Here is a 27,965-nt window from a genome sequence, read left to right on the forward strand (position 1 = left end):
GGCAGGAGAACATGCTGCCACGAGCAGCATCCCCACAATCGCCGAACATTTGACAAAATCGCCTGACTCTGCCATCTGTTGACATGCAGATTCTGGATTATTGCCATAGAGAGATGAAGCTCTAATCTCATCCATCTAGCCTGGGAGAGCATCCTTAATTACTCCGACTCTCTCAAAGGCTTCCCAGAAAAAAGTATTTGTCCAAGTAAAAACAATGTCCCTGGCAAAGAATGGCTGATTCTCCCAGCATTCAGAGTGACCTGAGTGAGGCAAATGAATGATCTTGTGCTATCACTCTTGCTCTGAGAAGGAAACCAAAGTAGACATTTAGTGGGCTCATTCCTATTCCTGCCACAGATATTGTTAACTCGGACTACAACTATTTTAGGTATTCCATGAATCTTACTTATCTCTACATTTGGCATAAAGAGCCCTGAAAGAGTCAAAAGAATTGAGTTCTTCACTTTTATCCAGCTGTGGCACTTTGAGGCTGGATTTGTGATTTCATCAGCATTGGAAACTCTCAGATGAGGAAATTTCCTCTACCTAGGCAGGCTGGCACTTTCTCTGGGACTTCTATCAGTTGCCCAGAGCCTTGAGAGGTTAAGTGTATGTCAAAGGCAGGATTTTGACTCAGTTCTTTCTGGGCTTCAAGGTCAGGTTTCTAACCATTAAATCATTCTGCTTTGATGTTGACATTTGAGATGTAAAGACAAAATCAAAAACAATCTTTCCTTTCAAAGCCTATATTGTATAGTGGGGTTGTAATATGTAAACAAGTAAGCATATACATGATAACTTGAGTGGAGGGGGCTGGAGAGACAGAGAAACACGGAGGGACAGACAGAAAGAGAGACAGAGAGATAGACAGAGAGACAGAGATCCAGACAGGCTTCAAGAAGGAGATGGAACCTTAGCTGAGCTTTGAAGGAAGGTAAGGATTCTAAGGAGTAGAAGTAAGGCAGGGCAGTCCCGGCATAGGAATAGCTTATACAAAGGCTTGGAGGTGGGAGAGGAATGTCATATTTAGAGAGTCACAAGTGGGCAAATTTGGCTGAAATCTAGAGTAAGGGAAATTGGGCAGCTAGGTGGCGCAGTAGGTAGAGTGCTGGGCTTAGAGGCAGAAACAGAGAATAATGTGCAGTAAGTCTAAGGCAGTCTTGAGGCTGACTGTGAAGGGTTTTATTTTATTTTATTTGAGTGAGGCAATAGGGGTTAAGTGACTTGCCCAAGGTCACACAGCTAGTACATGCCAAGTGTTTGGTCTGAGGCCGGATTTGAACTCAGGTCCTCCTGACTTCAGGGCCAGTGCTCTATCCATTGCGCCACCTAGCTGCCCCTGTGAAGGGTTTTAAATGCCAAGCTAAGTAGTATGTTTTTTATCCTGGAGGCAAGAGGGAGCCAACAAAGGTTCCTGAGGGAGAGGGTGACATGGTCATACCCATGCTTTAGGAAGATTCTTTCAGCCTCTGTGTGAAGATGGATTAGAGCAGGAAAAGATTTGAAGATGGGAATCCTAGTAAGAGATCTTTCAATAGTCCCAGCAGGTTGTTTAACCTCCTTGGGCCTCAGTTTCTTCATCTCTAAAATGGAGGGGTTAATCCAGATGATCAATCACTAAGGTCACTTCCAGCTCTAGTAACACATGATCCTTAGACCAATCACTTCACCCTCGATCTCAGTTTCCTCATCTATAAAATGAAAAGATTGGACTACATGATGTCTGAGGTCCCTCCTATCTCTGCCATTCTGCATGATTGCATCTGAAATAGGATTGTGCTGTTATTTAACCATATTTATCTCCTCAGGAGGAACTTTCATAGGCTATATTTCAACACATAGGTGGGCAGTGTTTGTCAACATATTGATTTAAATTTCATGAAACCAGTTCTTAAATTGTAGGTGTTATTTATGCAGATAGGACTAAGTATAAATCTAATTCATTACTCCATAAGAACAGATGGTAGGAGAAAATGTTCTTCAAGTTACTTATTCAATTTGATGATACAGCTCCCTGCATGTTGCTGGCACTAGTATCAAAACTCCCGAGATCTGGTCTCTAGCTAAGAATAAAAGTTCTAAGTTCTCACCTACAACCAATGTGCAAGGTTAGCTCTGACTTGACGGCAGAGGGAGGTATGCCTCACAAAAGGCAATGTGGTAGAGTAGAGAAAGCATGGTCTATAGGGTCAGAGAGTCGGGGTGGTTTGTAACTGCCTCTTTCATTTGCTCTTTGTCACCTTGGATAAGTCACTTGATCTATGGGCTTCAGCCAACCCATCTTTAAAATGAGAGGGCTGGACTTTGATGGCCTTTAGGGTCCCTGCCAGGCCAAGGATCCCATGATCTAGTTCCATGGGAACTGTTGCTGTTGAAGCTTCCAAATAGCTTGGTTTGTCCAACAGAAAGGAATCCAGGGTTAAAGTACAAAAGTGACCCATGTGGGTCACCTTTGGGGATGGGCTGAATGCAGCTAGGTCCAAAATAGTTCAAATGATGAATCCTGTGGTCACATTATTTGGACTCACATCACATATTTCCATTGGAGTTATTTTACATAATCATAACTTTAGGTAGTGTGAATTCTAATACATACAGCTATTTTAGGGGATTCATTACTTACACTGATTAGGACCTAGCTGTATTAGAAGATGCTATCCAAAGGGAAGGCTGGTGGTACGTTAAGAGTCTTAGATTTTTGCTTGGTTTTTTTTTTCAGAGTTGAAATGAATTTTAGTGATACAGTCCAAGAAGAAACTGAGTCTCAGGACAGGGACATGATCTGATTATCCAGTCTTATTCTCATTCAATGCTATCAAATTAATTTTTCTAAAATGCCATGCACTGCACAATTCTGCTGCTCAGAGGTCATAGAATCAAATCTAGAGCTGGAAGGGACTCAGTGATTGTCTAGTCCAACACTGTCATTTTATAGATAGGTAAACGGAGGCTCCAAGAGGTTAGGAGATCTGTCTGTGGTTACATAAGGAATGATTTTCAAGGTGAGATTCAAACATAGGCTTCTGATTCCTGAGTCCAAAATCAATTTTCTTTCCACTATACCATGCTGTCTCCATCATCTATGGGTTAAAGACCACACTTCTCAGACTCGTGTTCAAAGCCCTCCAGAATTTGTCTCTTACCTAGTTAGATATCCTCACGTCTCTCTAAAACAGATGCAAGAAAAAACTTCTCTTCTAAGTGGACCAATTTCTTCACTGTTCCATGAAAACTCCACGTTTCATCTCACATGCATCTGTTGGCTCCTTCGGGTCCCCCCCCGTCTGAAAAGCCCTTCCCCCTCCCTCCATTCCTGCTATCCAGATCTTGGTCATCCTGGCTCACACCTCATCTCTTCCATGATTCTCTTCCTGACGGGGAGCAGGTGAGGGGTCTTGCATCTGCAAATCGAGTTAGTGTAGTTTGGAGGGTTAAACAACAAACTGCAAGTCAGGCTTGATAGCCAAGCTCTAGTTATGGGCCTAGTGTAGGTCGCACAGTGGGTGCAGTCCTGGGCCTGGAGTTAGGAAGACCTGAGATCAAATCAGGTCTCAGATACTATGTGACCTTGGGCAAGTCATTTAACCTCTGTTTGGCTCAGTTTCTTAATCAGGAAAATGGGGATAAGTACTATATAAAAGTTAAATCATTTTTGTTATCATTATTATATACACATAATTATTATATACACAGAGATACTGGAATGGTTTGCCATTTCCTTCTCTAGCTCATTTTACGGATAAGGAAACTGAGGCAAGCGGGGTGAAATGACTTGCCCAGGGTCCTACAGCCAGGAAGTGTCTGAGGTCACACTCGAACTCAGGTCCTCCTGACTCCAGGCCCAGGGCTCTGTGCACTATGGCGCCACCTACCTGCCCTGCTATGCTCTCTACCTTTTCAACCATCCCCAGAGCCCTGGTCACATCTCCCCTTGCCTCTCTTGAATTGTCCCAGTCTGTGCATGTGTCATGTTCCTGTTACCTCCTATCTCCCCAAATAGGATGTAAGTTCCTTAAGGACAAGGACAGTTTCATTTAGGGCCTAGCAGAGTGTCATGCACAAGTGAGGCATGTGATGAATGTTTATTGAACTGAATTGCTATCATGCTGTTTTATGCATATAAATCTTGTCTCTCTGACAAGATATGCTCCTTGAGGGTATGGAAAACATTTTATATTCATCTGTATTCTAGAGAAAAAGTAGATATAGCAGAACAGGGAGTCATAAAACATGGGTTCAAGTCCTGACTCTAATATTTAACTATGTGACCTCTGTGAAGTCATCTAACCTCTGTGAACCTCAGTTTTTCTATCTGTAAAATGGGAATAATAATACTTGTGATATTGAATGATGAATTTAGAGTCCGAGGATCTTGTGACCCTGGGCAAGTCCCTTAAACTCTATGGGGCTCAGTTTCTTCATCTGTAAAATGAGGGGTTTGGACTGGATGGCTTCAAAGTATCCCTCAAACCTTAAATCTATGATCCTGAAACCTCAAAAGATTATTGTAAAGAACAAAGTAATTGAGATAATGAATAGAAAGTGCTCTATGGCCATAAAGTGCTATATAAACATAAGCTGCTGTGCTCTTCAGTGCTGGGCACATAGGCTGGATCAGGCAAAGAACCCCCCATTTTATAGATGAGAAACAGAATTAACTCCCAAGCTTACACAGAAAGCAGGGAGTGAGAACAGGACTCCAAATCCAAATATCTTTCCATCATTCTATGCCATCAAAATCATTCTTATCAAATCAATAAAGAATCATTTCTTTCAGGCTCTCGGCTATTAGGAATATGCTAATCAGCATGTTTGACTTAGATAATCCCCACCTTCCCAGTTTTTGTTTTTTGTTTTTATTTTGGCAGAAGGCGATCAACCATCCTAGAAAACATACCAAAACTCACCTATTGAAGGGAGTGTCAGGAATTCGGGTTTTCATCTCCTTCGTGACATTTTTCATTGCTTTCAGATAACTAGATTCTGGTAATTCTTTTTGATATTTGGGGTTATGTCTCATCAGGTATTCCCCCAGATAATTAATCGGATTAAAATTGGTCCTCCTATTCAATCCCAAAAGCTTCCTCTTTTCCACTTCCATTAACATTTTTTCAACCCCTGGCATCAGTGTAGGCAACAGCTTTTCAAGTAAATAGGTTTGAGTATCCAATGTCCTTTTGTCATCATTTAACCATTCATTGGCCAAGTCATCCAAAGGGAACTTTTTATCCATCTTTTTGTCTAGTTCCTTTTGCAGGAGAAACTTATTGATTACATTATTCTGCATGGCTATGGATCTTTTCTCAATTTTTTCAAAGAAATTGTCCCTCCATGGAAACATGCTTTCTATCACGTCTGCAGGTTCCTCTGTGTTCAAAGCCACACTCTCTGATGTCCCCAATTCAGGAGCATCTGCTCTCACTAACACGGATACACTTTCTGAAACAGACTGAGGCATCTCTTTCACATCATCTTCTTGTACTTTTTCTTCTGGGAAGACAACAACAAGCAGGAAGTCAGGGATAGAAATGAAATCATGCAATTGTAAAAGATTGCTCAAGAAAAAGGTTTTCCCACCCAGATAAAAGATGACCGTTTAAAAGGATTTCCTCCTACCCTCATATCTCCAGCCACTTTCATTTTCCATGTAGATAAAACATGGTTCTATTAACTACTGGAAGTTTTCCTCGAGCTTTTCTTCAGTCCATTAAACTCCTCGAGGGCGAGGACTATCTTTTGCCTCTTTTTTTTGTATCCCCAGTTCTTAGTGTGCTAAGCTATGTGCCTGGCACGTACTAGACATTTAATAAGTGTTTACTGATCAGTTGAATTCCAGTTCTTTAGTTAGCTCAAGTTCTTCTTTAGTGTCTATGTTTTCCTGCTTTCCTAGAAAATTTTCCTTTTCCAGATTTAGACTCAAAATATTAGAGCTACAAGGAAATATGGAAGCCATCAAGTCTAACACCCTCATTTTACAGCTGAGGAAACTGAGGCCCAGGGAGGTTAGGTGACTTGTCCAAGATCACCCAGGTAGTGGCAGAGGCTGTGTATGTCCTGATGCTCATGTTTGTATAAGCACGTTTAGTGCAATGTGTCTGTAGAAAGCCTCTAGATGGAATCCCTCATTTGACATAGGAGGGAACTGAGATGAGGCCCAGAGAAGTCTTGACAAAAGCCACAACTAGTATCTGGTCCAGTTGGACCAGGCCCCCAGTGATTTGACTCCCACTACATTGACATCACCCCATTGGTGACTTTTTTTTTTGCAAGGCAATGGGGTGAAGTGACTTGCCCAAGGTCACACAGCTAGTAAGTGTCAAGTATCTGAGGCCAGATTTGAATTCAGGTCTTCCTGAATCCAGGGCGGGTGCTCTATCCGCTGTACCACCTAGCTGCCCCTGATGACTTTTTAAAAAATATGTATTTTAGCCTTAAAAAAACAAGTAAATAAAATGAGGGAAAAGATTATACATAATATCATAAATTCAAAATTATCTGCAATTGAATAAAAAAGGGAAATATGCAACATTTAACAAAATAATAACAATAACATCTTCTTTGAGCTGATCCTCCTCTAATCCCTTTCCTATCTATACATTTATTTTATTTCATTGCTTTTAAATAGAGGTTTAAGTGTGGAATAGTACCTTTACTGCTCACCTATAGGGAGGCTTCCCCAGCCCTTCTTAATGCCAGTGCCTTCCCTGTATTAATTATCTTCTATTTATTCTGCATATAGCTTGATACATACACACACACACACACATCTGTCTGTATGCTGTCTCTTCCCTCTCCTGTTAGATTGTAAGCTCCTTGAGGGCAGGGCCTTTCTTATGCTTCTTTTTGTATCTCCAATGATTAGCATGGAGTCTGGAACACAGTAGGTGCTTAATAAATGTTTACTGATTGATCTTGTGTGATTCTTGACAATGTCCTCACCATAGGAGGTCCTGCCCAATATGACTTTTCAGTATATGAAAATAGATGAAGGATGTGTGAATCTGACACCTTGGGGAATCCCTTTCACCAAAGCATCTGCCAGATGTTTTCAGTAGATGCCTTCTAAATAGCTGGCTGAGGCTTCTGGAGGTTACAAAACTTGCTTGGGGTCCTAGAGTTAGTAGGTGTTACAGACAGATTTGAACTCACCTATCCAAATCCAAGTCCAGCATTCTAATCCTGACACCCCACTTTGCCTACACACACCAATGCAGTGGAATATGATTCAGCCATAAAATGGCAAAGCTTAGAGGATAGAGAGAAATATGGAAAGAAAAATGGCTCAGAAAAACAGCAGCATGGGATAGTGGAAATCACCTAAAGTGCTGGCATCAAAGGACCTGGGTTCAAATTCTGCTTCTGATCCATACTATCTGTGTGATATTGGACAAATCAATCTTTCTGGGCCTCTATTGCTCTGCAGGACTAGTTGGTATCCAAGGTTTCTTACTGCTCTACCTCTATGATCCTATGTAAAAACTTTTTTTTTTTGGTGAGGCAACCAGGGTTAAGTGACTTGCCCAGGGTCACACAGTTAGTGAGTGTTATGTGTCTGAAGCTGAATTTGAACTCAGGTCCTCTTGACTCCAGGGCTGGTGCTCTATCCACTGTGCCACCTAGCTGCCCCATGTAAAAACTTTTTAGGAGGTGAGGCGGAAATATGGATTGGCGATTTAATTGGTCTGGGGAACTCTCAGTAAGGAAACTCCTAACAATACAGATTGGAATCTGTTCTGCAGTTCATAGTTTAAGAGAGCTGGTTGGGGCACTGAAAAATTCAGAGCCTCGCTCAGGATAAACCTAAGTCTTCCTTGGTGGGTGGGGGGACCATTATAGTCTTACTTGGGTTCCCTCAGACCCCCACACTAACCTCTACCTCCTGAGATTAGGCCATTCTGGATCTCTGAGGCTCAGAGTTTGAACCCTTCGTGGCATCTCAGGTCAGAGTGCTCGGGACCTGGGAGCCTGTGGGACAGGGGGCTTCTGGTCTGAGTGCTACTGTATCCAAAGTGTCACATCAAAGGTCCCTCCCCATCTGTTCTCAGCCACCCTGGGGCTTCTCAAAGGAGCCCTCCATTCTCACTGCCACCACATACAAACCCTTGCAGATGACAAGTATCTCTGGCCTGGCTCTGATCACATGAAACAGTTCATTTATTTGCCCCTATCAATGTTGGCCCTGCCAGCCGGGCTCTTTCTTGTTACCCATGGACTTCTGGTTGATTCCCCTTGTAGTTCTGGGGTATAGGAAATCATTTAATTCTCAGTGGATTTCTTGATCATTATTCGATTGGGTACAATATTTAGTTTTTGCTAGCGTAGGTAGGTGGGAGCTAGGGTGCTTGCTTCCATTTGGGAAACCATTTGGGCCAAAATTCTACCTCTTCTCCCATTTTACAGGTGAGGAAACTGAGACCCTGAGAGCTGAAATGACTGTCAAAGGCTTTATAAGCAGTGTAGTCAGAACAGGACTTGGGAATCCAGACTCCTTTTCAATAGCATCTTCAGCAATATAGTCCTAGAAGAGCACTATACTTGGAGTCAGAAAGACCCGAGTTCAACTCTCATCTTAGACACCACCATGAAATTCTGAGCAAGTCACTTAACCTCAGCCCAAATTTATCTGTAAAATAGAATTCAGAGGCAGAAAAGATACTTAAAGAGTCTCCTAACCCTCTAGTTTTACAGGTGAAGAAAATGAGACCCTGAGAAGGAAGGTCTTTAAGCCTCTAAGTTATAGAGAAGATGCTGACCTGAACTGGTAGAAGGAGTTTTCAATAGTAATAAAATTAAAAGTTCAATTCCTGTTATTATTATTATTATTATTATTGGAATCACTAGGGTTTATCCATTTTAGTAATTTATTTATATCACCAGATACTTCTCCCCAAAATTATACAGTTCCCAACTCTACCCAGCAGTATAACTAAGTACCTTTTCCCCATCCTTGCCAACACTGAATTTTATTATTTTAACTGTCTTTGACAATTTTATGGCTATAATATTGTTTCTCAAAGTTTTTTCTTTTGTATTTCTCTCATTAGAGACTTTGATCAGTTCTTGCCACAGATTATGAAGTTTGCATTTTTCCCCTTGAGAATGATTAATTCATAATCCTTTGACCATTACCCACTGAGGGGGATGGGTATATCTTGTGCAAATTTGTAGCATTCCCTACAGGTCCCAGGGGACTAGATTACCTATGTCTGGATGTGGAGAAGCACAAGACTCCATTCCAGAATATCTGATGATTGTGGGCTAGGGACTGAGTACCCACCCACTCATATTCCTTCAAATTGTCGCTGTCGAAGCCCTACTCAGGGTGACATCCCATCTTCTCCTCTCCTCCATCTGTTCCTCTACTAAGGCTGCTCGGCACAATGGTGGCACAATTCGTAATTGGGTTAGATGCCAACACCAACAGTGCCACAAATGTACGGAATTGTAAGTGGGTTAGAATCCCTTATCAACCACAGTTATAAATCAATGTGCTATATACCCAATAGCCTTCATAGCCACCTAAAATAATAACAATAAGGTTTCCATGGCCTTAAAATGACGAGAGTATGGTACATTGGTGGGGGGAGAGACAACAACAAAGAATTCTAAAGCCTTTCCCCACAATCATTATTGCCATCTGGCCATGTGAAGGAGCTTTGGATAAGACGTACACTCCAGTCACTTTCTACCCTATTCCTCGATGTAACTGTTCACAATTCATTTCTAAAGGCTTATGCAACTAATTCTTTTTTTCCCAAAAGGAAAAGAATGACGATCCAGAGAATCCAGAAGTCATCTATATTTGGCTTTGCAATGCACGATATGATTTTGTGGGTGGTGACTTTCGTTCCTAATTATAGTTTTCCCAGGCTAATCTTTGAATTAATTGGCAACCCTGGAGCAAATAAATATACTGGATGCCAGTGGTAAGAATGCTGATGGGGAACTCGTCCAGCATAACAACAGTATTTATTTGCCACAAATAATCTTATTATCTCTTAATGCAGGCCAAGATTGTTGTTGTTCAATTGTTTCAGTCAGGTCTGCCTCTCTGTGACCCCGTTGGGGGTTTTCTTGGCAGACAGACTAGAGTAGTTTGCTATTTCCTCCTCCAGTTCATTTTACAGATGAGAAAACTGAGACAAACAGGGTTAAGTGACTTGCCCAGAGCCACACAGCTAGTAAGTATCTGAGGCTAGAATTAAACTCAGGAAGATGAATCTTCCTGACTTCAGGCCCAGCATTCTATCCACTGCATTACCTACCTGTCCCAAGATTACATTAGTTTTTTTTTTTTAGTGTCAAATCACACTGCTTTTAGTCCATTAGGAACCCCAGACCTTTTTCAAAACAACTAGTGTTCATTCATGACTCTTCCCAACTGATGGACATTCCCTTAGTTTCCAGTTCTTTGTTATAACAAAAAGAACTGCTACAAATATTTGTGTGAACAAGAATCATTTTCTTCATCCTTTTAGCTCTCTGGGATTGCAAATTCTTTCAGTGCCTTGGGATATAATTTATCCCAAGTAATATTGTTCTCCCTAATCCCATCCAAGGAAGACAGAACTAGGAATGGGAGCGGTCATGGGCTATGCTTAAGAGTTTTTCTTGTTTGGCTTTTTTTGGGGGGGGGCAATTTGGGTTAAGTGACTTGCCCAAGGTCACACAGCTAGTAAGTGTCAAGTGTTGGGTCTGAGGCTGGATTTGAACTCAGGTCCTCCTGATTTCAGGGCTGGTGCTCTATCCACTGTGACACCTAGCTGCCCCAAGAGTTTTTCCACAGTAAATAAACCTTTATTAAATGCCTATGGTGTGCCAAGCATTATACTAAGCACGTGGAACACAAAGAGAGGGAAAGGACCAGTCCCTGCCCTCAAGAAGCTCGCAATCTAAAAAGGGAGAAAACATGCAACCAATTATGTTCAAGGAAGCCATGTACAGGATAAACTGGAGATAATCTTACAGGAAAGGCACTAGAATTAAGTGGGATCTGGAAAGGCTTCCTTAGAAGGAAGAAAGGATTTTAGCTGGGATTTGAAGGAAGCTGGGAAAGCCAGGAGGCAGAGATGTGGATGGAGAGAATTCTAGGCATGGTGGACCATGAGTGAAAATGCCCAAGATTGGGGCAACACTTGACACTTACTAGCTGTGTGACCCTGAGCAAGTCACTTAACCCCAATTGCCTTAAAAAAAAGAAAATGTCCAAGATCAGGAGATGGAGGGTCACGTGCAAGGAACAGCAAGGAAGCTAGTGTGACTGGATCATAATCTACATGGTGGGGGGGAGGTGCTGGGAGGGTGATGTGTAAAGTAGAAGAATGGAAAGGGGGAGGCAGTTAGGAGGGGCTTGGAATGCCAAACAGAGGATTTTATATTTGATCCTGGATTAGATAGGGAGCCAGTGGAGATGACTGAATAGGAAAGTGACGTGGTCAAATCTGAGCTTTTAGGAAGATCATTTTGACAGCATAGATCAGGTCATTAAATTCAGCAGAGAGGATGAGATCACTAAGTGAAGTAGTATAAAGGGAGATGGGAAGAGGACCCAGGACAGAGCCTTGTGGGACACCTACAGTTAGTGAGCATGATATGGATGAGGATCCAGCAAAGAAGATGGAGAAGGAACAGTCAGGAGGAGGAGGAGGAGGAGAACCAGGAGACAGAAGGGGGTGTACTGAAGACCTGGAGGGAAGAAAGGTTCAGGCAGGAAGAGGTGATCAGCAGTGTCAAAGGCTGCAGAGAGGTCAAGGAGAATGAGGATTGAGAAAAGGCCATTGGATTTGGCAGCTAAAAGATCATTGGTAGCTTTAGAGAGAGCAGTTTTGGTAGAGTGATAAGGTCGTTCTTTCCATGGTACAAGATCCCAGGTGGGCCCAGAAGTTTGGGACATTATCAGAGTGTAGATTTGGAATTAGAAGAGATTGTAATGAATACAATGAAGGGAATCAATGTCCAGAGAGATGTGAACTGAGCTGGGAGACTGGTTCAATAAACAGGGGTTGTTCAAAGAGGGAATAAAGTGATGAGATCTGGTGATCAGGATGAGAGGTACCCAGTCAGGACATCCAGGTTCTGAATCTTACAGAATTCAGCACACTTCCCATACAATTTCATATGGATTCTGCATAAGATGATGCTCTGTTTCTCCTGGTAGACCCTGGCTTCTAGCTTCCTCTAAATTAGTTGCAGCTAAATAGGAAGAAAAAAATGGGTAGTAAGTAGCTAGAGAGCCAGATTTGGGTTTTGATATCCATTGCATAATTCTTGGCTCATTTCTGACACTATTCTTATTCATGTCACTCTTGTATTTGTCCTTATTTGCAGATTTCCTCCCCAACACACAAACACACACACACACACACACACACACTCCATCATTTATATATGTCTCTGAAAATTTGAGCTGATCAGAGAGCTTCCTGCGTATCTTTAAATGCAACCACATTTTCTTCGAATGATCTCGAGATCATTCATACCTGTCTATTTCTACTCTTGATATTTCTACTCCACTTGATATTTTTGTTTAAAGCTTCATACTATGGGATTATATATGCATTATACAAAGATATATTTGTATGTATACTATATATGTGCCTAGAACTTATGCATGCATATATATGCTTTTTCAATCACTGAACTTTTGATAAAGTATCTCATTACTATTCTTACGGAAAAGATAAATGTGGACTAGAAGATAATCTAATCAGTTGGATTCAGAAGTGATTGGATGGCAGCCATACTTATAGAGTTAAACTATGATAAATGGTTCAATGCCAATATGGCTGGCATCTACAATGGAGTACCCCAGGGATCTGTTCTTGGCCCTCTGCTATTGACCGTTCTTATTAATGCCTTGGAAAAAGATATAAATGGTATGTTAATCAAATTTTCAGATGGCATCAAGCCAGCCAGAACAGCCAACACACTGGATGACTAAGTCCGGAGCCAACTGGGTACTGATAGGCTAGAGCAGAGATGTCAAACACTGGGCCGGCAGGTCACATGACCTCCACAACACTCAGCGCAGTACTGAACCACATTAAAATCTAATTGGGAAATATTTAACAAGATAAATAAAATAAAACATAGATAATATTAATTTGTGGTTTTCTAAGTCAACATGCAGCTTGTGGGTTTCTCTACACACAGTTTGGTGGCCTTTGTTTCTATTTCAATTAGATACCATTGGGCTAGAACATTGATCGAAGTCTAATTAAATGAAAATCAGTAGGAATTAATGTAAAGTCTTATGCTTGGCTACAAAAAAAAATCAACTTTACAAATATAAGATTGGGAGAGGCATGATTTGACATTAGTGGTTCTGAAAAAGATCTTGAGATTTTAAGGGACTAAAAGCCTGATGTGAGTCAGCAGTGTGATTTGGCAACCAAAAAAGCTAATTCAATCTTGGGCTGCATTAAGACTCACCATCCCGTGCCCTCCTCCCACCTTAGCTGGCATATTATGTTCAGCCCTAAGCACCGCAGTAGAAGGGCATTGATAAGCTGGAGGTTGGTCAGAGAAGGGCATTTAAGACCAAGAAAGGCTGTGGTGACTTGTGAGTCATACCCTTCACGGCTTATGAGGATCAGTAGAAAGAACTAGGCATGTTTAACCTGAAGAAAAGGAGACTCTGGAGGAATGTGCAAGCTTTCTTCAAACATTTAAAGGGCTATCAGGTCAAGGAAAGATTAGGCTTGTGCTGCTTGGCCCTGGAAGGCAAACCAGAAGCAACAGGTGGGAGTTGCCAAGAACCAAATTTAGGCTTGATATCAGGAAAAACTTCCCAACAATTAGAGCTTCCAGTAAATGGAATGTGTTGCCTCAAGAGACAATGAGTTCTGAGTCTTTGGAAGGCTCCAAGCAGAAGCTGGACAGCAACTTCTTGGCTATGTAATAGTGGGAATCCATTACTTGTATGGATTTACTAAGATGGCCAATGAAGCCCCTTCCAACTCTCAAATCCTGCCATTCCGTACTGATGTCAGATGACTGTGAAGCATGGAACATTGTAATGTCTGAAGAATCAAAATTGGTACAGGAGGCCATGTGGCCTAAGGCACAATGCATACTGGATTTGGAGCCAGACAAGGTTTCAAAGCTGGCTCTGCTACTCATACCCTGAATAGTGATCTTGGGCAAATCACTAAATTTCTGGGCTTCGGTTTCCCCGTCTGTAAAATGTATGTGTGTGTGTGTGGGGGTTGAACTATATGACTTCTAAAGTGCCTTCTAGTTCTAAATCTATCATCCTATGTCATGCACACATGGATTACCAACGTGCAAAGAAAAATCATTTTAAACTATTCAAGCTACATTGAGCATAATTTCATCTTCAATGATTCAGAAGGTGCTTAACAACCTTGCATGACCTCGGGTTATCATTATAAAAATCAATTATCTTTGAACTAAAAACGTTCAGAAGTGTTGGGTAATGGAGAATACCAATTAATAAGATATTGCAGTTTATTACTGGCTCACAAACATGCAGACAAAAAATGGCTTTGGAGGTGTGTTTATGTTTTCAAGATAATCGTTTCCTCAATAATGAACAAAACTTGCCTGACTTGGAATTTAAACAGAGGTTTCATTTCATGCTTGTTTGTCTCTTTAACAGAGCCTCCACTGACCAGTTGGTTGGCTTTCATGTGCTAAGAAAGGGTATTTGGGTGTGGTGGAACCATAATAGATTCAGGACTTCCTGCCCTCAAAATCTTATGGTTCTGGGATTTGGGGGCTGAGTGAGATGAGAAATCTAGCATCTGGGAACAGGCTTTTGTGTACAGACTCACTCTGGGAACCTACCTTTTAAATGATGATAAGAACACATCAAGGGTCTATATTTAAAAGCTTGTAAGGCTATTGGGTTCAAAGATCAAGAGGCCCTGAACCCTTTTACTGTCCTTTCTGATTGCTGCCACCTGGCACCTGGATCTGAGAGCCAAAAGGCCTAGGTAGACACCCTTAAAAAGCCAATATTTTGTATGCAGGATGACCCAAATTGCTAGGGGGCAAAATTTTATGAGTCTCTTTCCAAGGCAAGCTCTCCTGGTCAGATACAAGAAAGTGGGGGAAAGGTGGTTGCTTTATCCTCTCCAACACCATTAAGTTTATATTGGGGTTTATTTAACAGTTCCAATACCACCCTCTACAAGTGGCCCTTCCTAGCCCCTCAAGTTGCCAGGATCTTCTCTGAGACTACCTTCCATCCCCTTTGTATTTATCTAGTGTTTTATATAACTTGTTTTCCCCTTTAGAATGTGACCTCCTGGAAGGCAGAGACTGCTTTTGTTTTTTGTTTTTTGGGTGTTTTTTGCCCACTTAACAGTATTTTATTTTTTCCAATTACATGTAAAGATAGTTTTCAAGATTCACTTTTATAAGATTTTGAGTTCCAAATTTTTTTTCTCTCCCTCCTCTGCCCCCTTCCCAAGACAGCATGCAATCTGATATAGGCTGCACATGTACAATCATATTAGACATATTTTCACATTAGTCATGTTGTAAAAGAAGAATCAACCTAAAAGGGGGCAATCATGAGAAAGAAAAAACAAAAGCAAAAAGAGAGAACAGTATGCTTCAATCTGCATTCAGACTCCATAGCTCTCTCTCTAGATGTGGACTGCATTTTCCCATCATGAGTCTTTTAGAATTGTCGTAGAGCACTGCATTGCTCAGAAGAGCTAAGTCTAACAAAGTCGGTCGACAAACAATGTTGCTGTTATTGTTTACAAGGCTCTCCTGGTTCCACTCACTTCACTTAGCATCAGTTCATCTAAGTCTTTCCAGGTTTTTCTGAAATATGCTTGCTCATCACTTCTTTTTTTTTTTTTGGCTAGGCAATGGGGTTAAGTGACTTGCCTAGGGTCACACAGCTAGTTAAGTGTTATGTGTCTGAGGCCAGATTTCAACTCAGGTCCTCCTGAATTCAGGGCCGGTGCTCTATCCACTGCGCCACCTAGCTGCCCCCTCATCACTTTTTATAGCATAATAGTATTCCATTCCATTCATGTACCACAAGTTGTTCAGCCATTCCCCAACTGATGGGCACCCCCTCAATTTCCTATTCTTTGCCACCACATAAAGAGCTACTATAAATATTTTTGTACAAATAGGTCTTTTCCTCCCACCCCCTTTTAAAATCTCTTTGGAATATGGACCTAGTAGCAATATTACTGCATCAAAGGGCATGCACAGCTTTATAGTCCTTTGGGCATAGTTCCAAATTGCTCTCCAGAAATGTTGGATCAGCTTACAACTCTACCAACAATGCATTAGTGTTCCAATTTTCCCACATCTTCTCTAACTTTTATCATTGCTCTTTTTTTGCCATATTGGCCAATCTGACAGGTATGAGGTGGCACCTCAAAGCTGTTTTAGTTTGCATTTCTCTAATCAATAGTGATTTAGAGCATTTTTTCATATGGCTGTAGATAGCTTTAATTTCTTCATCTGATAACTAAGGCAGGGACTATTTTGGCCTTTCTCTATGTCTATAGCTCTTAGACCAGACCCCTGCACTAGGTAGCCCAATGAATAGAATGTTGGACTTAGGAGTCAGGAAGAAATGAGTTTGAATCCTGTCCCAGACACTTATTTGCTGGGTAATCCTAAGCAGCTAGGTAGTGCCTAAGGGCAGCTAGGTGGGACAGGAATCAGGAAGACACATCTTCATGAGTTCAGATCCCACCTAGCTGTGTGACCCCGGGCAAGTCACTTAACCCTGTCTGCCTCAGTGTCCTGTCTGCCAAATGAAGGAAATGGCAAACCACTCCAGTGTCTTTGCCAAGAAAGCCCCAAAATGAGGGTCGCAAAGAGTCAAACATGACTATAAAAAGACTGAATGACAAGGACAGTCCTAAGCAAGTCACTTAACCTCTGTCTGCTTTAATTTCCTTGTCTGTAAAATGCACCTACCTTCCAGGGTTGTTGGGAGCAACAAATTAAATAATAAACGCAAAGCGCTTTGTAAACCTTGAGGTACCAGGTAAACACTAGCGATAATTAGTGTTGGTATGTCATGAGTACCTAATAAATGCTTGTTGACTCTCTTGTTATTAACAGGCTACAAGCTTTCCTTAGGGGGTTTCCCTTCCTTGTGAACACAAGGTACCTCCTTCTCACCCACACTCACTGTAGCTATGCTTCTGTGTAGACAATGGACAAAGAATGAATTATATTCAAGTCTCCGGGTCTAAAGAACACCTCTTCCTTGCTTCTCCCTCTGCCTTCCCTCCCCAGCCTCCCTCCCCCCAGGGCAGATCTTTCTCTTCCTGCTTTCAGGGCAGAGCTGCAGATGAGCAGCAGTTTAATATATAACCATCTGTCCTAGGTTCATTAGAAAACTCACCCGTGAATTAGCGTGTGTGCTCAGTCTGGCATCCAGGCGGCCACTTTTCCTCCAATGTGTTTGACTGTTACAGGTTGCTAAGCAATAATCCCGAGGCTTGCTTCAGCCCTTCCTCCCAACTCCCCACCCCCTATTACCTCTGCCGCTTCTTCCAGAAGGGGAGATCTAGTGTTTGTAAATAATAATGGCCAACATTTAAATAGAGCTTTAGGGTGTGCAAAAAGCACTTTACAAATATGTTAATCTTCACAACAACCTCGGAAGGCAGGCACTAGTACTATCCCCATTTTACAGATGAGGAAACTGAGGCTGAAACCGATTAAGCCCACGGTGCAACCTCTGAGACAGCATTTGAACTGAAAGCTTCCTGCCTCTACCTCCAGCCCTCTGTCCAGGGTACCATCTTGTTACCTAGATTAAGACCTGGCTTGTTGAACCCAGGTCTTTTTCTAGTCCCTATGCCTCTCTCCAGGCCAGTTCTGGGGTTGTATATTGACTTTTGGAATGTTTCCAGGAGAATGAATGAGAGCTCAGGAGAGAGCCTTCGTCCACCCAGAGGCCCTGGACAGACCAGCCTCTGTCTGGTACTTGGTTCTCCACCCCTGGTCATGGCTGTGCTGGTGATAGTCCCAGCCCCACCCCCGCAGAAAGGGCGTTAAATACAAATGAGCTCCAATAGGCCTCAGCAGGCACTCCTTGCCTCAGGAATCATGTAACTTTGGGGAGGCCAGCTGCTAGTTAGACTGTCTGAAATCAACACAGAAGAGTTAAAGAGCTGGCAGATGCACCTTCTGAAAACAAACCCTGGGGAAGTCAGCTGGCTCACTTTGTCAAGAGGATTTCTCAACGTTAAGACACGATGTGGAAATGCAGAGGAAAGAGAAAGAGGAAGTCTCAAGCAGCCTGGCATGGAACTTCCAGGGAGCCCCCCAGAGATCTGAGCTTGGCTTTCTGCTGGTTAACATTGCTATTAGTGACTTGGATAAAGGACCAGAGGGCATACGTGTCCCACCTGTAAACAACACAAGGTTGGGAGGATAGCTAACGTATGGGATGATGTAGTTGCTGGGAGTCCAAAAAGATCCTGACATGGTAGAGAACTAGGCTGAATCTAGTAAGACAAAAGTCGAAAAGGATAAACGTAAAGTCTTACATTTGGGTTAAAAAGTCAATCTTGCAAATATAGAGTGGGAGGGAGGTGGTTAGCCGGTAGTTTGTCTGAAAAGGATCTGGAGGTTTCAGTGGACCGCAAGCCCGATAGGAGTCATACGTGTAATATGGAAGCCAAGAAAGCTAGTGCATTTTGCAGTTTCATGTAAATCTTTTTCTGTTCTTTATATATGAAAATGTTCGCATCTGTTGATGTTTGCCAAGTTTATAATAATAAAAAAGTTTGTAAAAATAAAAAATTATAATAATAAAAAAGAAAACAGAATTTAATAAAATTGGGACAAAGGAAAAAGAGCTAATGGGATCTCGGGCTTTATTAAGAGAAGTATATCTTCCAGGAATAAGGAGGGAATTGTACTACACTGCCCTGTGCCCTTGTCAAACCACCTCTGAAGCACGGGATTAAGATCTAGGTACCACAGCTTAAGAAGGGTGCTACTGAGCTGGACAGGGTAGAGAAAGGCCTTGAGTTCATGTCAGGTGAGAACTGATTGAAAGAACTAGAGATGTTGGGGCAGCTAGGTGGTGCAGTGGATAGAGCGCCTGCCCTGAAGTCAGGAGGACCCAAGTTCGAATCCGGCCTCAGACCAAACACTTGACACCAGCTGTGTGACCCTGGGCAAGTCACTTAACCCCAATTGCCTAAAAAAGAGAGAGAGAGAGAGAGAGAACTAGAGATGTTTAATCTGGAGAAGAGAAGATCAAGCGGGTCTGTGACAGCTATTTTTAAGTATCTGAAGGAATGTCATGGGAAGAGGAATAGGATTTGTTCTGTGTGGCCCCAGGAGACAGAACCAAGGGGGAGAAGATGCATAAGGTAAATTCAGGCTCCATATCAGGAACACCTTCCTGACAGAGGTGCCCAAAGATGGCCTGGACCCTCTGTGAGGTGGTCTAACTCCTGCTCTTTTTTTTTTTAGTCAATCAGGGTTAAGTGACTTGCCCAGGTCACACAGCTAGTAAGTGTCAAATATCTGAGACTGGATTTGAACTCCGGCCCTCCTGACTCCAAGGCCGGTGCTCTATCCAATGTGCCACCTAGCTGCCCCCTAACTCCTGCTCTTACTGACTCAGATCTCTCCCTGCTCCAATCCATCCTCCACACAGCTGCCCAATCAAAATTCCCATAGCAGAAGTCTAACCCTGTTCTTTTATTCAGGAAACTTTGTTCAGTTGTTTTCATTCGTGTCTGAATCTTCATGACCTCATTTGGGGTTTTCTTGGCAAAGAGATTGGAATAATTTGCCATTTTTCTTCTCTAGCTCATTTGACAGATGAGGAAACTGAGGCAAATGGGTTAAGTGACCTGCCCAAGGTCCCACAACTAGTATGTGTTTGAGGGAGGATTTGAATTCAGGTCCTCTGAACTCCACACCCAGCACTCTATCCACTGGGCCACCTAGCTGCCCCAGTAAAATCTAATGTCTCCCAATTACCTCTAGGATCAAATATGAACTCCTCGGTCTGGCATTCAAAGCTCTCTACAGCTTGGCCCCTTCCTACGGTTCCCATCTTCTTACACATTACCTCCTTCTGCACACTCTGCCATCTAGTCATACTGGCCTGTTTACTGTTCCCACCTCCACGCCTTTGCATTAACTATCTTCGTGCTCCTCATACCTATCTCTTGGAATCCACCCCTGGTTTCTCTGAAGACCCGGCTCAAGCACCATCTTCTGCAGGAAGCCTTTCCTGGTCCCCCCAAGCTGCTTAGTGTCTGTTCCTCAAGTCACCTTTCATCTATTCTGTGTGTATCATGTGTATCAGGTACATTTACGTGTTTACATCTTGCCGTCCCTTAGAAAGTAAACTCCTTGAGGGCAGGGACTGTTTTGCATCTGTCTTTGTATCTCTCAGCAGGGTCTGATGCCCAGTAGGAGTGTAATAAATGCTCATTGATTGGCTATCTGATTGATTGGTAGGTTTACACTCTTTGAAGGTCTTCAAGCAGAGATTGGATAACCACTTTTCTGTTATGTTATAGGGAAGAGGTGTTTACTGAGGACACTTCTAACACTAAAATTCCGTGATTCTATAAAATTCAATAACTATGAAAATGAATATCCTTCCTCTTCTTCCCAAAAAGCTACCCAAACTTCTGCAATTTTTTTTTTGCTTGTGGCTGTGTATGGGAAATATTCTAAGTGTCAAAATTGATAGGTTCCTGGGAAATATTCTCCAAATGCTTACAGACCTAAGAATGACAGTAGGTATTGACAAAGCTGTGAAGAATTCATTTGACACTTTGGAGAGTCTCAATCAATCAACAAACATTTATCAAACTCCTCTACAGCAGCAGGCATGGTGTTAGGCTGCTGGGCACTGGAGATCCAAAGTTATAGTGAAACCATCCGAGAGAGACCACATATACTCATAGACATATACACAAAACAGATATAAGGTAATTGGGTGGGGGGAAAGGAAAGGCAGCAGGAGTGGCTTCGTGGAGGAGGTGGTGTTTAAGCTGAGTTGTGAAGGAGACAAGGGATTCTAAGGAGTGAAGGGGAAAAGGGAGGACATTCCAGACAGGGGAGACAGCCCCTGCAAAGGCAAGGAGACGCATGGGGGAGCACCACGTCTGAGGAACAGGCAGCAGGCCAGTTTGGCCAGGTTAAGTGTCCAGTCCAAGAAGACTGCTCTGGAAACGGAGCCGACCTGGGAAAGGCTTTAAACCAAGCGGAGGAATTTCATCGTTCCCGTGATAGGGAGCCACTGCAGTTCACTGAACACCCAAGTATCCTGGATGTCTTTTAATGTATGCTTGTGGATACCTGAGAAGGTGCTAGGGTTCATTTTTCAGCTGAGAGTTACAGTAATCAAAAAAACAAGCCTCTCTGGACACATAGAAATGGCAATAGCTCCTTCCCTGCCACCACTTCTCCAAATACAAAAAGGACACTTAGAATAGAGGGCTGGGAGCATCAGCTTTAACAGTTATCGAACAGATGTTGATTTGTAAAATACCCTCAGGCAACCATGAATTAGATGATCCACCCAGCAACTGCAGAGTTGGCCAATTGTCAGAACTGACAATATATCAGTGAAACTTCCTTCTTCCCCCAATAAAAAACCACCAGCAACCCAGGAATTTCACATGTTAATAAGGCTTATTCACAAATGTAATCACAGAAAGTGTCAATGCATGAGCACAAATGCCTTATCTATCTGGAGCAGTGATGCTTTTCAGAAGGGCAGAGGATAAAGAAGGCCTAGACCAGGGGTGGGGAATCTACAGCCTTGAGGCTGCATGTGTCCCTCTAGGTCCTCAAGTGCAGCCCCTTGACTGAATCTGAATTTGTTCTGTAAAGTTTGGATTCAGTTTGAAGTGTGAAGACTTAGATGGACACATGAGGCCTTGAGGTCTCAGGTTCCCCAACCCTGGCCTAGACAGAGATGGAAGCTTTACATCTAAAGCCAGACTTCTTCACCTTTTTGGGGTCACAGACTCCTCAGGATTTGTCTGGAGAAGTCCAGGGACCACTTCTCCAACTCATGTTTTTAAATATAAAACAAAGGAAAGCGATTTTATTGAAATACAGTTATCTAAATAGTAAAAAAAAAAATCCAAGTTCACTGACCCCAGGTTAAGAGCTCCTGACCTAGACAATCCATATTTGAATTCAGGCTGATTAAAATAGATGATTTAGTGCTTTGTTAAAACTCAAAAGAATTCTATAAATTTGAGCAGTAATAGTCTTCCCAAGTGAAATAGTCAGGTTCAGAGTGAAAAAATAGATTTGTAAAGCTGAGCCCTTCAATGACAGGTGAGAAAGGACTTAGATAAAGTGATGCCTGTCCAATAGAACTGTCCAATCAGCATATTGAAGCCCTGGGTAGAAAATTGTTGGAAACTTCTGATACAGACATAGATATAGACATGGATAAAGAGACAGAGACAGAGAAAGACAGAGATAGAAAGACAGAATGAGAGAAAGAGCTAGAGAGAGAGGGAGAGATGGAACTTAGCGATAGAGATGAGGAATAGGAACTAGATCTGTGATTTCATTTGTATGGAGACCTTCCAGGTGAGGAAACTGCCTCCATCAATGCAAGTTGGCACTTTCTCTACAATTTAAAGTCTTAGATGCCTGGGGCACTAAGGGGCTTGCCTTAGGGTTACAGAGATAGGATATGTCAGAGGAAGGACATGACCAAGGTCTTCTGAGTTTCAAGATCAGCTCTCTAGCCACTATACCAAGATTCCAACTCTGTATATATTTGGTAGTACATGTATATATCTGTATGTGTGTAATAACAGTGCACATTCATATAATTCTTACTATGAGCAGATATTCTGCTAAGCACATTATAAATATTATCTCATTTGATCCTCATAAAAACCTTGGGATGTAGGTATTAGTATCATCACCCCCATTTTACAGATGAAGAAACTGAGACAGAAGTGAAGTGACAGTGACATATGGCTGAAGCTAGATTTGAACTCAGGTCTTGATTCCAAGCCTGTTGCTCTATTCACTGCACCACCTAGCTGCCTCTACACACGCACATATGTAGATACATGTGTGTACATTTATTTATGTATCTTACAGTATTTTTAAAAATATTAAATAATAACATTGACTTGATTTAAACATAAGAGCATTATTTAAAAGACAGAAGTACTTTATTGAGAAAAGTAACCTAAAATGAAAATGCAACTTTTAAAAACTGGACATGTACAAAGGATGTGCTTTTATTGCCTCTGCAAATGATTCCACCAAAGTAGCCAAGGCCTGAGGAAGAGGGCCTCTGCGTGTGGAAAAGGCCTCCTCTGGATCATCCCTGTAAGTTTCCAAACTGTGTGCATCATCAGGCTTTCCCGTCCAGGGAGGAAAGCAGGGCTGGGACAGACTGGAATGGAAATGGGCTAGGAAGACCCGAGACTGTATGGGGGGCTAACAGTGGGAGGGAGGGGCTCTAAGAGCTGTGCGGGGGCAGACCAGAGGACAAGAGGAAGTATGGGAACAACCACCGGCTGATGAACAAGCCCTTGTACTTTGGTACAGCTGTCATAGCTTTGTGTATGTCTTGTGCCCTCCATCCATCATTTCTTAGGTAATGAGCTCCAGGATGGCAGAGATCATTTCTTATTTAATCTTCAAATATTCCTCAGTGTCCTGCATGTTCTGTCCATAGGAAGCGTTTGAAGAAATGTTCATTGAAGCTGAACCAACAACATACAAAATGTGACAGACTTCTACCATGTGAAAGGCTACCGAAAATTAGAAGATGAAGGTGTATCTAATAAATTGTATTATGCTAATACTTAAAAAAAGGCAGTAGGTTGGTGCATTAGATAGAATGCCAGGCCTGGAGTCAGGAAGACTGATCTTCCTGAATTCAAGACAGACACTTACTGTGTGACCCTAGGCAAGTCACCTAACCCTGCTTGCCTTGGTTTCCTCATCTGTAAAATGAGTTAGAGAAGGAAATGGCAAACCACTCCAGTATCTGGACCCTATGGGGTCATGAGAAGTTGGACACAACTGAAAATGACTAAACAATAAATACATAAAGAACAAATTATTTTTGGAACTCATTTACTAGAGGGCATTAAAATAAGACCTATGTTTTCATAAATTGAGTGGCAATGGTTGTATACTAGACAGAGGGCTGGCCCTAAAGTCAGGAAGACATGGACTCAAGTTCTGAATCTGGCTCTGGGCAAGTCACTGAGCCTCGTTATGTGCCCCAAGCACTCTTCTAGTATTGTAGGTTATAAGTAAGTTGTTGATCTCCATCTGCAGCGAGAATTTCTACACTGGGAATTCCCTACACAGGTTCAGAACCCCCTCCAAAAAAAGTTTTCGTAAAGTGATACACCAAAGTTCTATACGGATTCAAGGGAAAAGAAAGGGTCAGCGGGGCATAGTAGAGTAAGAGCCGGTCTCAAAAACACTAAGCCCTGGGTTCAAGTTCAAATACTGCCCTCTTGACCTTGGACAAACGTTTCATCTCTCAGCATTCCAAGAAGCTCTACAGGGCTATAAATAGCAGGGAAGATGCCCCTTCCATTGGTGGAGGCAGTCCTCTTACCTGTACCAACAAAATCACAAGTGCAGTCCTCATCCTGACGGAACTAAATGGTGACTTCATGGAAAGAGATTTGAATTCTATTCTATACACGGCAGAAGCTGGTATGTTGCCTACCTTCAGTCACAGGTGTGTCATTTCCATTGACCTCTGGCATTTCTGAATGTGGAGTATGGATGCTTTTGTTGCTTGCACTCATATTCTGTAGCTGGTTTTTATTTTTTTAAAGAAGAAAAAGATTATGTCAAAATGGGCTGCTTATTTTCAATGCTATTACTAAACCCACCCAATTAAAGAATGAAAATAAATGCCTTCCTAAGGTTATTGAATATCTATCTCTCTTTGAATTTCCCAGGACTGAATATTGTGGTTTAGAAGCAAAGCAATCATCATAGACTGCTTTGCCAATTGGTTCCATTTAAGGTTCTCACAGAGGTAAACTCCATTGTTTGAGGATGGCATTAGTAGTCTGTGCCGCTGACAAGGCTGTATACAAGGGGGCACCTGTCCAGATGTGAGCTAACATTTAAAGTACACAGTGTTTACCACATATATGATTTGATGCTTTTTTAAAAATCTGGGTCTCTCTTTCTCACCCAGGCTGCAAGTGCAGGGGCCACTTACAAACCTAATCCCACTGCCGATCACCACAGAAGCTTTGACCTGCTTTCTTTCCAACTTGAGCTATTTGGCCTTTCTTAGGCACCCTGGTGGTCCCCCACTCCCAGGGACTCACCCAATTGGTGGCAGACAGTGTGAATGTCAAATCAGCTTTAGTACTCCTGTAACCCAGAACTTCCAAACTCAATGAATCCATCAGTCCCAGACTTCCCAGGGGCAGGGGCTCCACGGATTCACCACCAAGTCTGGTGATTGGAACTTCCCCTATAACCTTTAATTGATGCTCTCTAGACTTTGAAAGCATGCCTGGCTTTTGTTCCTGTGAAAATCACCTTCAGCATATGTATTGGCCTTCCCTCCCTGCAGAAGCTTCCTCTCTGAAACCCACTTTCCTGATTGGTGATCCCTGGCCCAAATCACCATTTCCTGAGGCACACAGGCCATGTTCATTTCTCTTCTGGCTTTACTTTCTCACTCTCTGGACTATTGCACCTTCTCACCAGAAGCTTTGCCTTTGTTCAAGTACCTTCTCCTGTGCCCCCACTTTCTGGATCTCTTTTATGTGCCCCCAGAATGGATGCTCCTCCAGGGTAGGGGCTGTCTTGCTTGCTTGTTTCTTTTTCTACTTCCAGCACTTTTTTAGCATTTAATGTTTTATCATCTTCTTTCTTTCCTTTTTTTCTTCTTCCTTCCTTTCTTTCTACCTCCCTTTCTCCCCTTTTTCTTCCTTCTTTCCTTTCTTCTTTTTTGTTTCTCTCTCTCTCCCTCTCTCTGTCTCTGACTCTCTCTCTCTCTCTCTCTCTCTCTCTCTCTCTCTCTCTCTCTCTCTCTCTCCTTCTGTCTCTGTCTCTCTGTCTCTCTCCCTCTCTCTGTCTCTGACTCTCTCTCTCCTTCTGTCTCTGTCTCTCTGTCTCTCTCTGTCTCTCTCTGTCTCTGTCTCTGTCTCTGTCTCTGTCTCTGTCTCTGTCTCTCTCTCTCTCTCTTCTCTCTCTCTCTCTCTCTTTCTTCCTCCCTCCTTCCATTATTGGAAAGGAAACTTTTTAATATGAATTGAGGAAATGAAATACTACTTCTACTGGCTGATGGAAAATCCCTTCACATACTAATTTGAACTTTCAAAAATTACAAGCCACTTGGACAATTTCACAATCTACCATGCATCAACTTAAATACAAAACTACAGATTGAATTTCAACTGCATGTTCTATTCTATAATTTTTTTCCAGCCTATTTAAATACTAGTCAGTGGCTAAAAATGATTACATATGCAAATCACAACTTTCCCGTGGCAATAAGGGTTACCTAGGAACTGGGAGCTGCTCCAGGGAACAACAGGCAGTTGGTCTGGCTTTGGCTGGCAACCTGATTATTTGCAATAGACTAAGTGACTGCTGTTTGATTTAACAGAGAGGCAGCTCCTTACAACAGATTAAAATGAGGTGGGATCAGTTTGGGGAAAAAAAACCACACTCTTTCCCTTTTTTTCAACTACCCCCACCCTTATGCTTCCTTTTTCTTTCCTTGCAAGAAGATAAATTACTTAATTCATCTATCTACTGGGAGCCACTAATTAGTACACCGCTTAGTGTCTGGTACATAGCGTGTGTTTCATAAATGCTTACTGATTAACTCACTACACTCCCCAGCTTAATCTTACCAGACTATTCATTTTAGCGCTGACCTTAACCTGCTCTGCTCTTGGAGCTTGGAAAATGTCATGCACCAATTCTGGGTCTTCATTTTTTTTTTTGAACATCCCTGAACTGGGGGAAGTAATAGCAATTGTCTTCCAAATGGGACATTGAAATTAAACCAATGTTGTGTTTTTATCTTGGGGTCTCCTCCAGTGCCAACTTTAAATGTTTATTGAACTGAACAAAATTGTTCTAGTAGGAAAATGTCTGTTGACATTTTTAACATGTGAAGATGAGAAAATGATGTAAAGTTGACCAAGGTTCCTGCCTGTCTATGGGAAACCTATTTTTAAAAGGAGCAAATTGCTAGATGGCAGCAACTCAGAAAAGTCAAGCTCAGGTCCTCAACATTGACTGAAGTCAGGAAGTTTGAAGCAAAACCATCCAGATGGGAAAGGAAGCAAATGAGGGACAGACTAGTACATTGCAGTATCCCAGTGGGAGGACTTTGAACTTCACATCCTCTCACACATTTCAGAAAATGATTTAGGCCATAAACCTGAGAAAACGAGCCAGACGACACTGTTTCAGTGGAGACAGATTCAAAAGTGGAGCCTCTCTTTTTGATGCTTGCCTTACTCATCTTGCCTTCACAGATGAGGCAACCAGTTGGACTCTAGGGTGGGAGAAAAGCATCATTTAAGCTTACAATTTAAAGTAGAAAAGTTCAGTTTTTAGGTGAGAGGAAAATATTTAAATAAACATCCCACCCCAATACTCTGAAACATCAGGTTCTCTACTCCCTCACTACTTTCCTCCTTGGAGACAATCCAGGTATGGCAGCAGCAGGTTCTCAGCTAGGATACTTTTCATACTATTGTTAGTTTTTTTGTTACTCACAAGAAGCTAGATCCGTGTTTCAGAAGACAAACACTACATTACAAAGAACATGCCTGAATATTAAATACATATTTGTATTTTAAAAGCAGTGGACTAGATAATCATGAAGAGAAACAGAGATTCAATATTAAGATCATAGTACTAAGGGCTGAAAGGGGCCATAGAGCCGATCCAGTCTTTTGCAGATTTGTAAACAGAGACCCAGAAGCTGACAAAAGGCAAGAATTGAACTCTCCTTTTCTGACCTACTCAAC

The 27,965-nt window shown here is 42.1% G+C and overlaps 1 protein-coding gene across 1 annotated transcript in view; it reads right to left on the reverse strand.

Moving 5' to 3' along the window:
• EFCAB5 (EF-hand calcium binding domain 5) overlaps positions 1 to 27,483 on the reverse strand; it is a 136,636-nt gene extending 109,153 nt beyond the window's left edge. Inside the window, 3 exon segments of the mRNA XM_020963301.2 lie at positions 4,908 to 5,490; positions 24,674 to 24,764; positions 27,371 to 27,483. Coding sequence (XP_020818960.1) covers positions 4,908 to 5,490; positions 24,674 to 24,764; positions 27,371 to 27,454 — 758 coding nt within the window. The 5' untranslated portion in view covers positions 27,455 to 27,483.
• Positions 27,484 to 27,965: the final 482 nt, after the last annotated feature.

The sequence above is a fragment of the Phascolarctos cinereus genome, unplaced genomic scaffold (assembly GCF_003287225.1).
Source record: "Phascolarctos cinereus isolate Bilbo 61053 unplaced genomic scaffold, phaCin_HiC Scaffold_5;HRSCAF=322, whole genome shotgun sequence".
NCBI lineage: Eukaryota > Metazoa > Chordata > Mammalia > Diprotodontia > Phascolarctidae > Phascolarctos > Phascolarctos cinereus.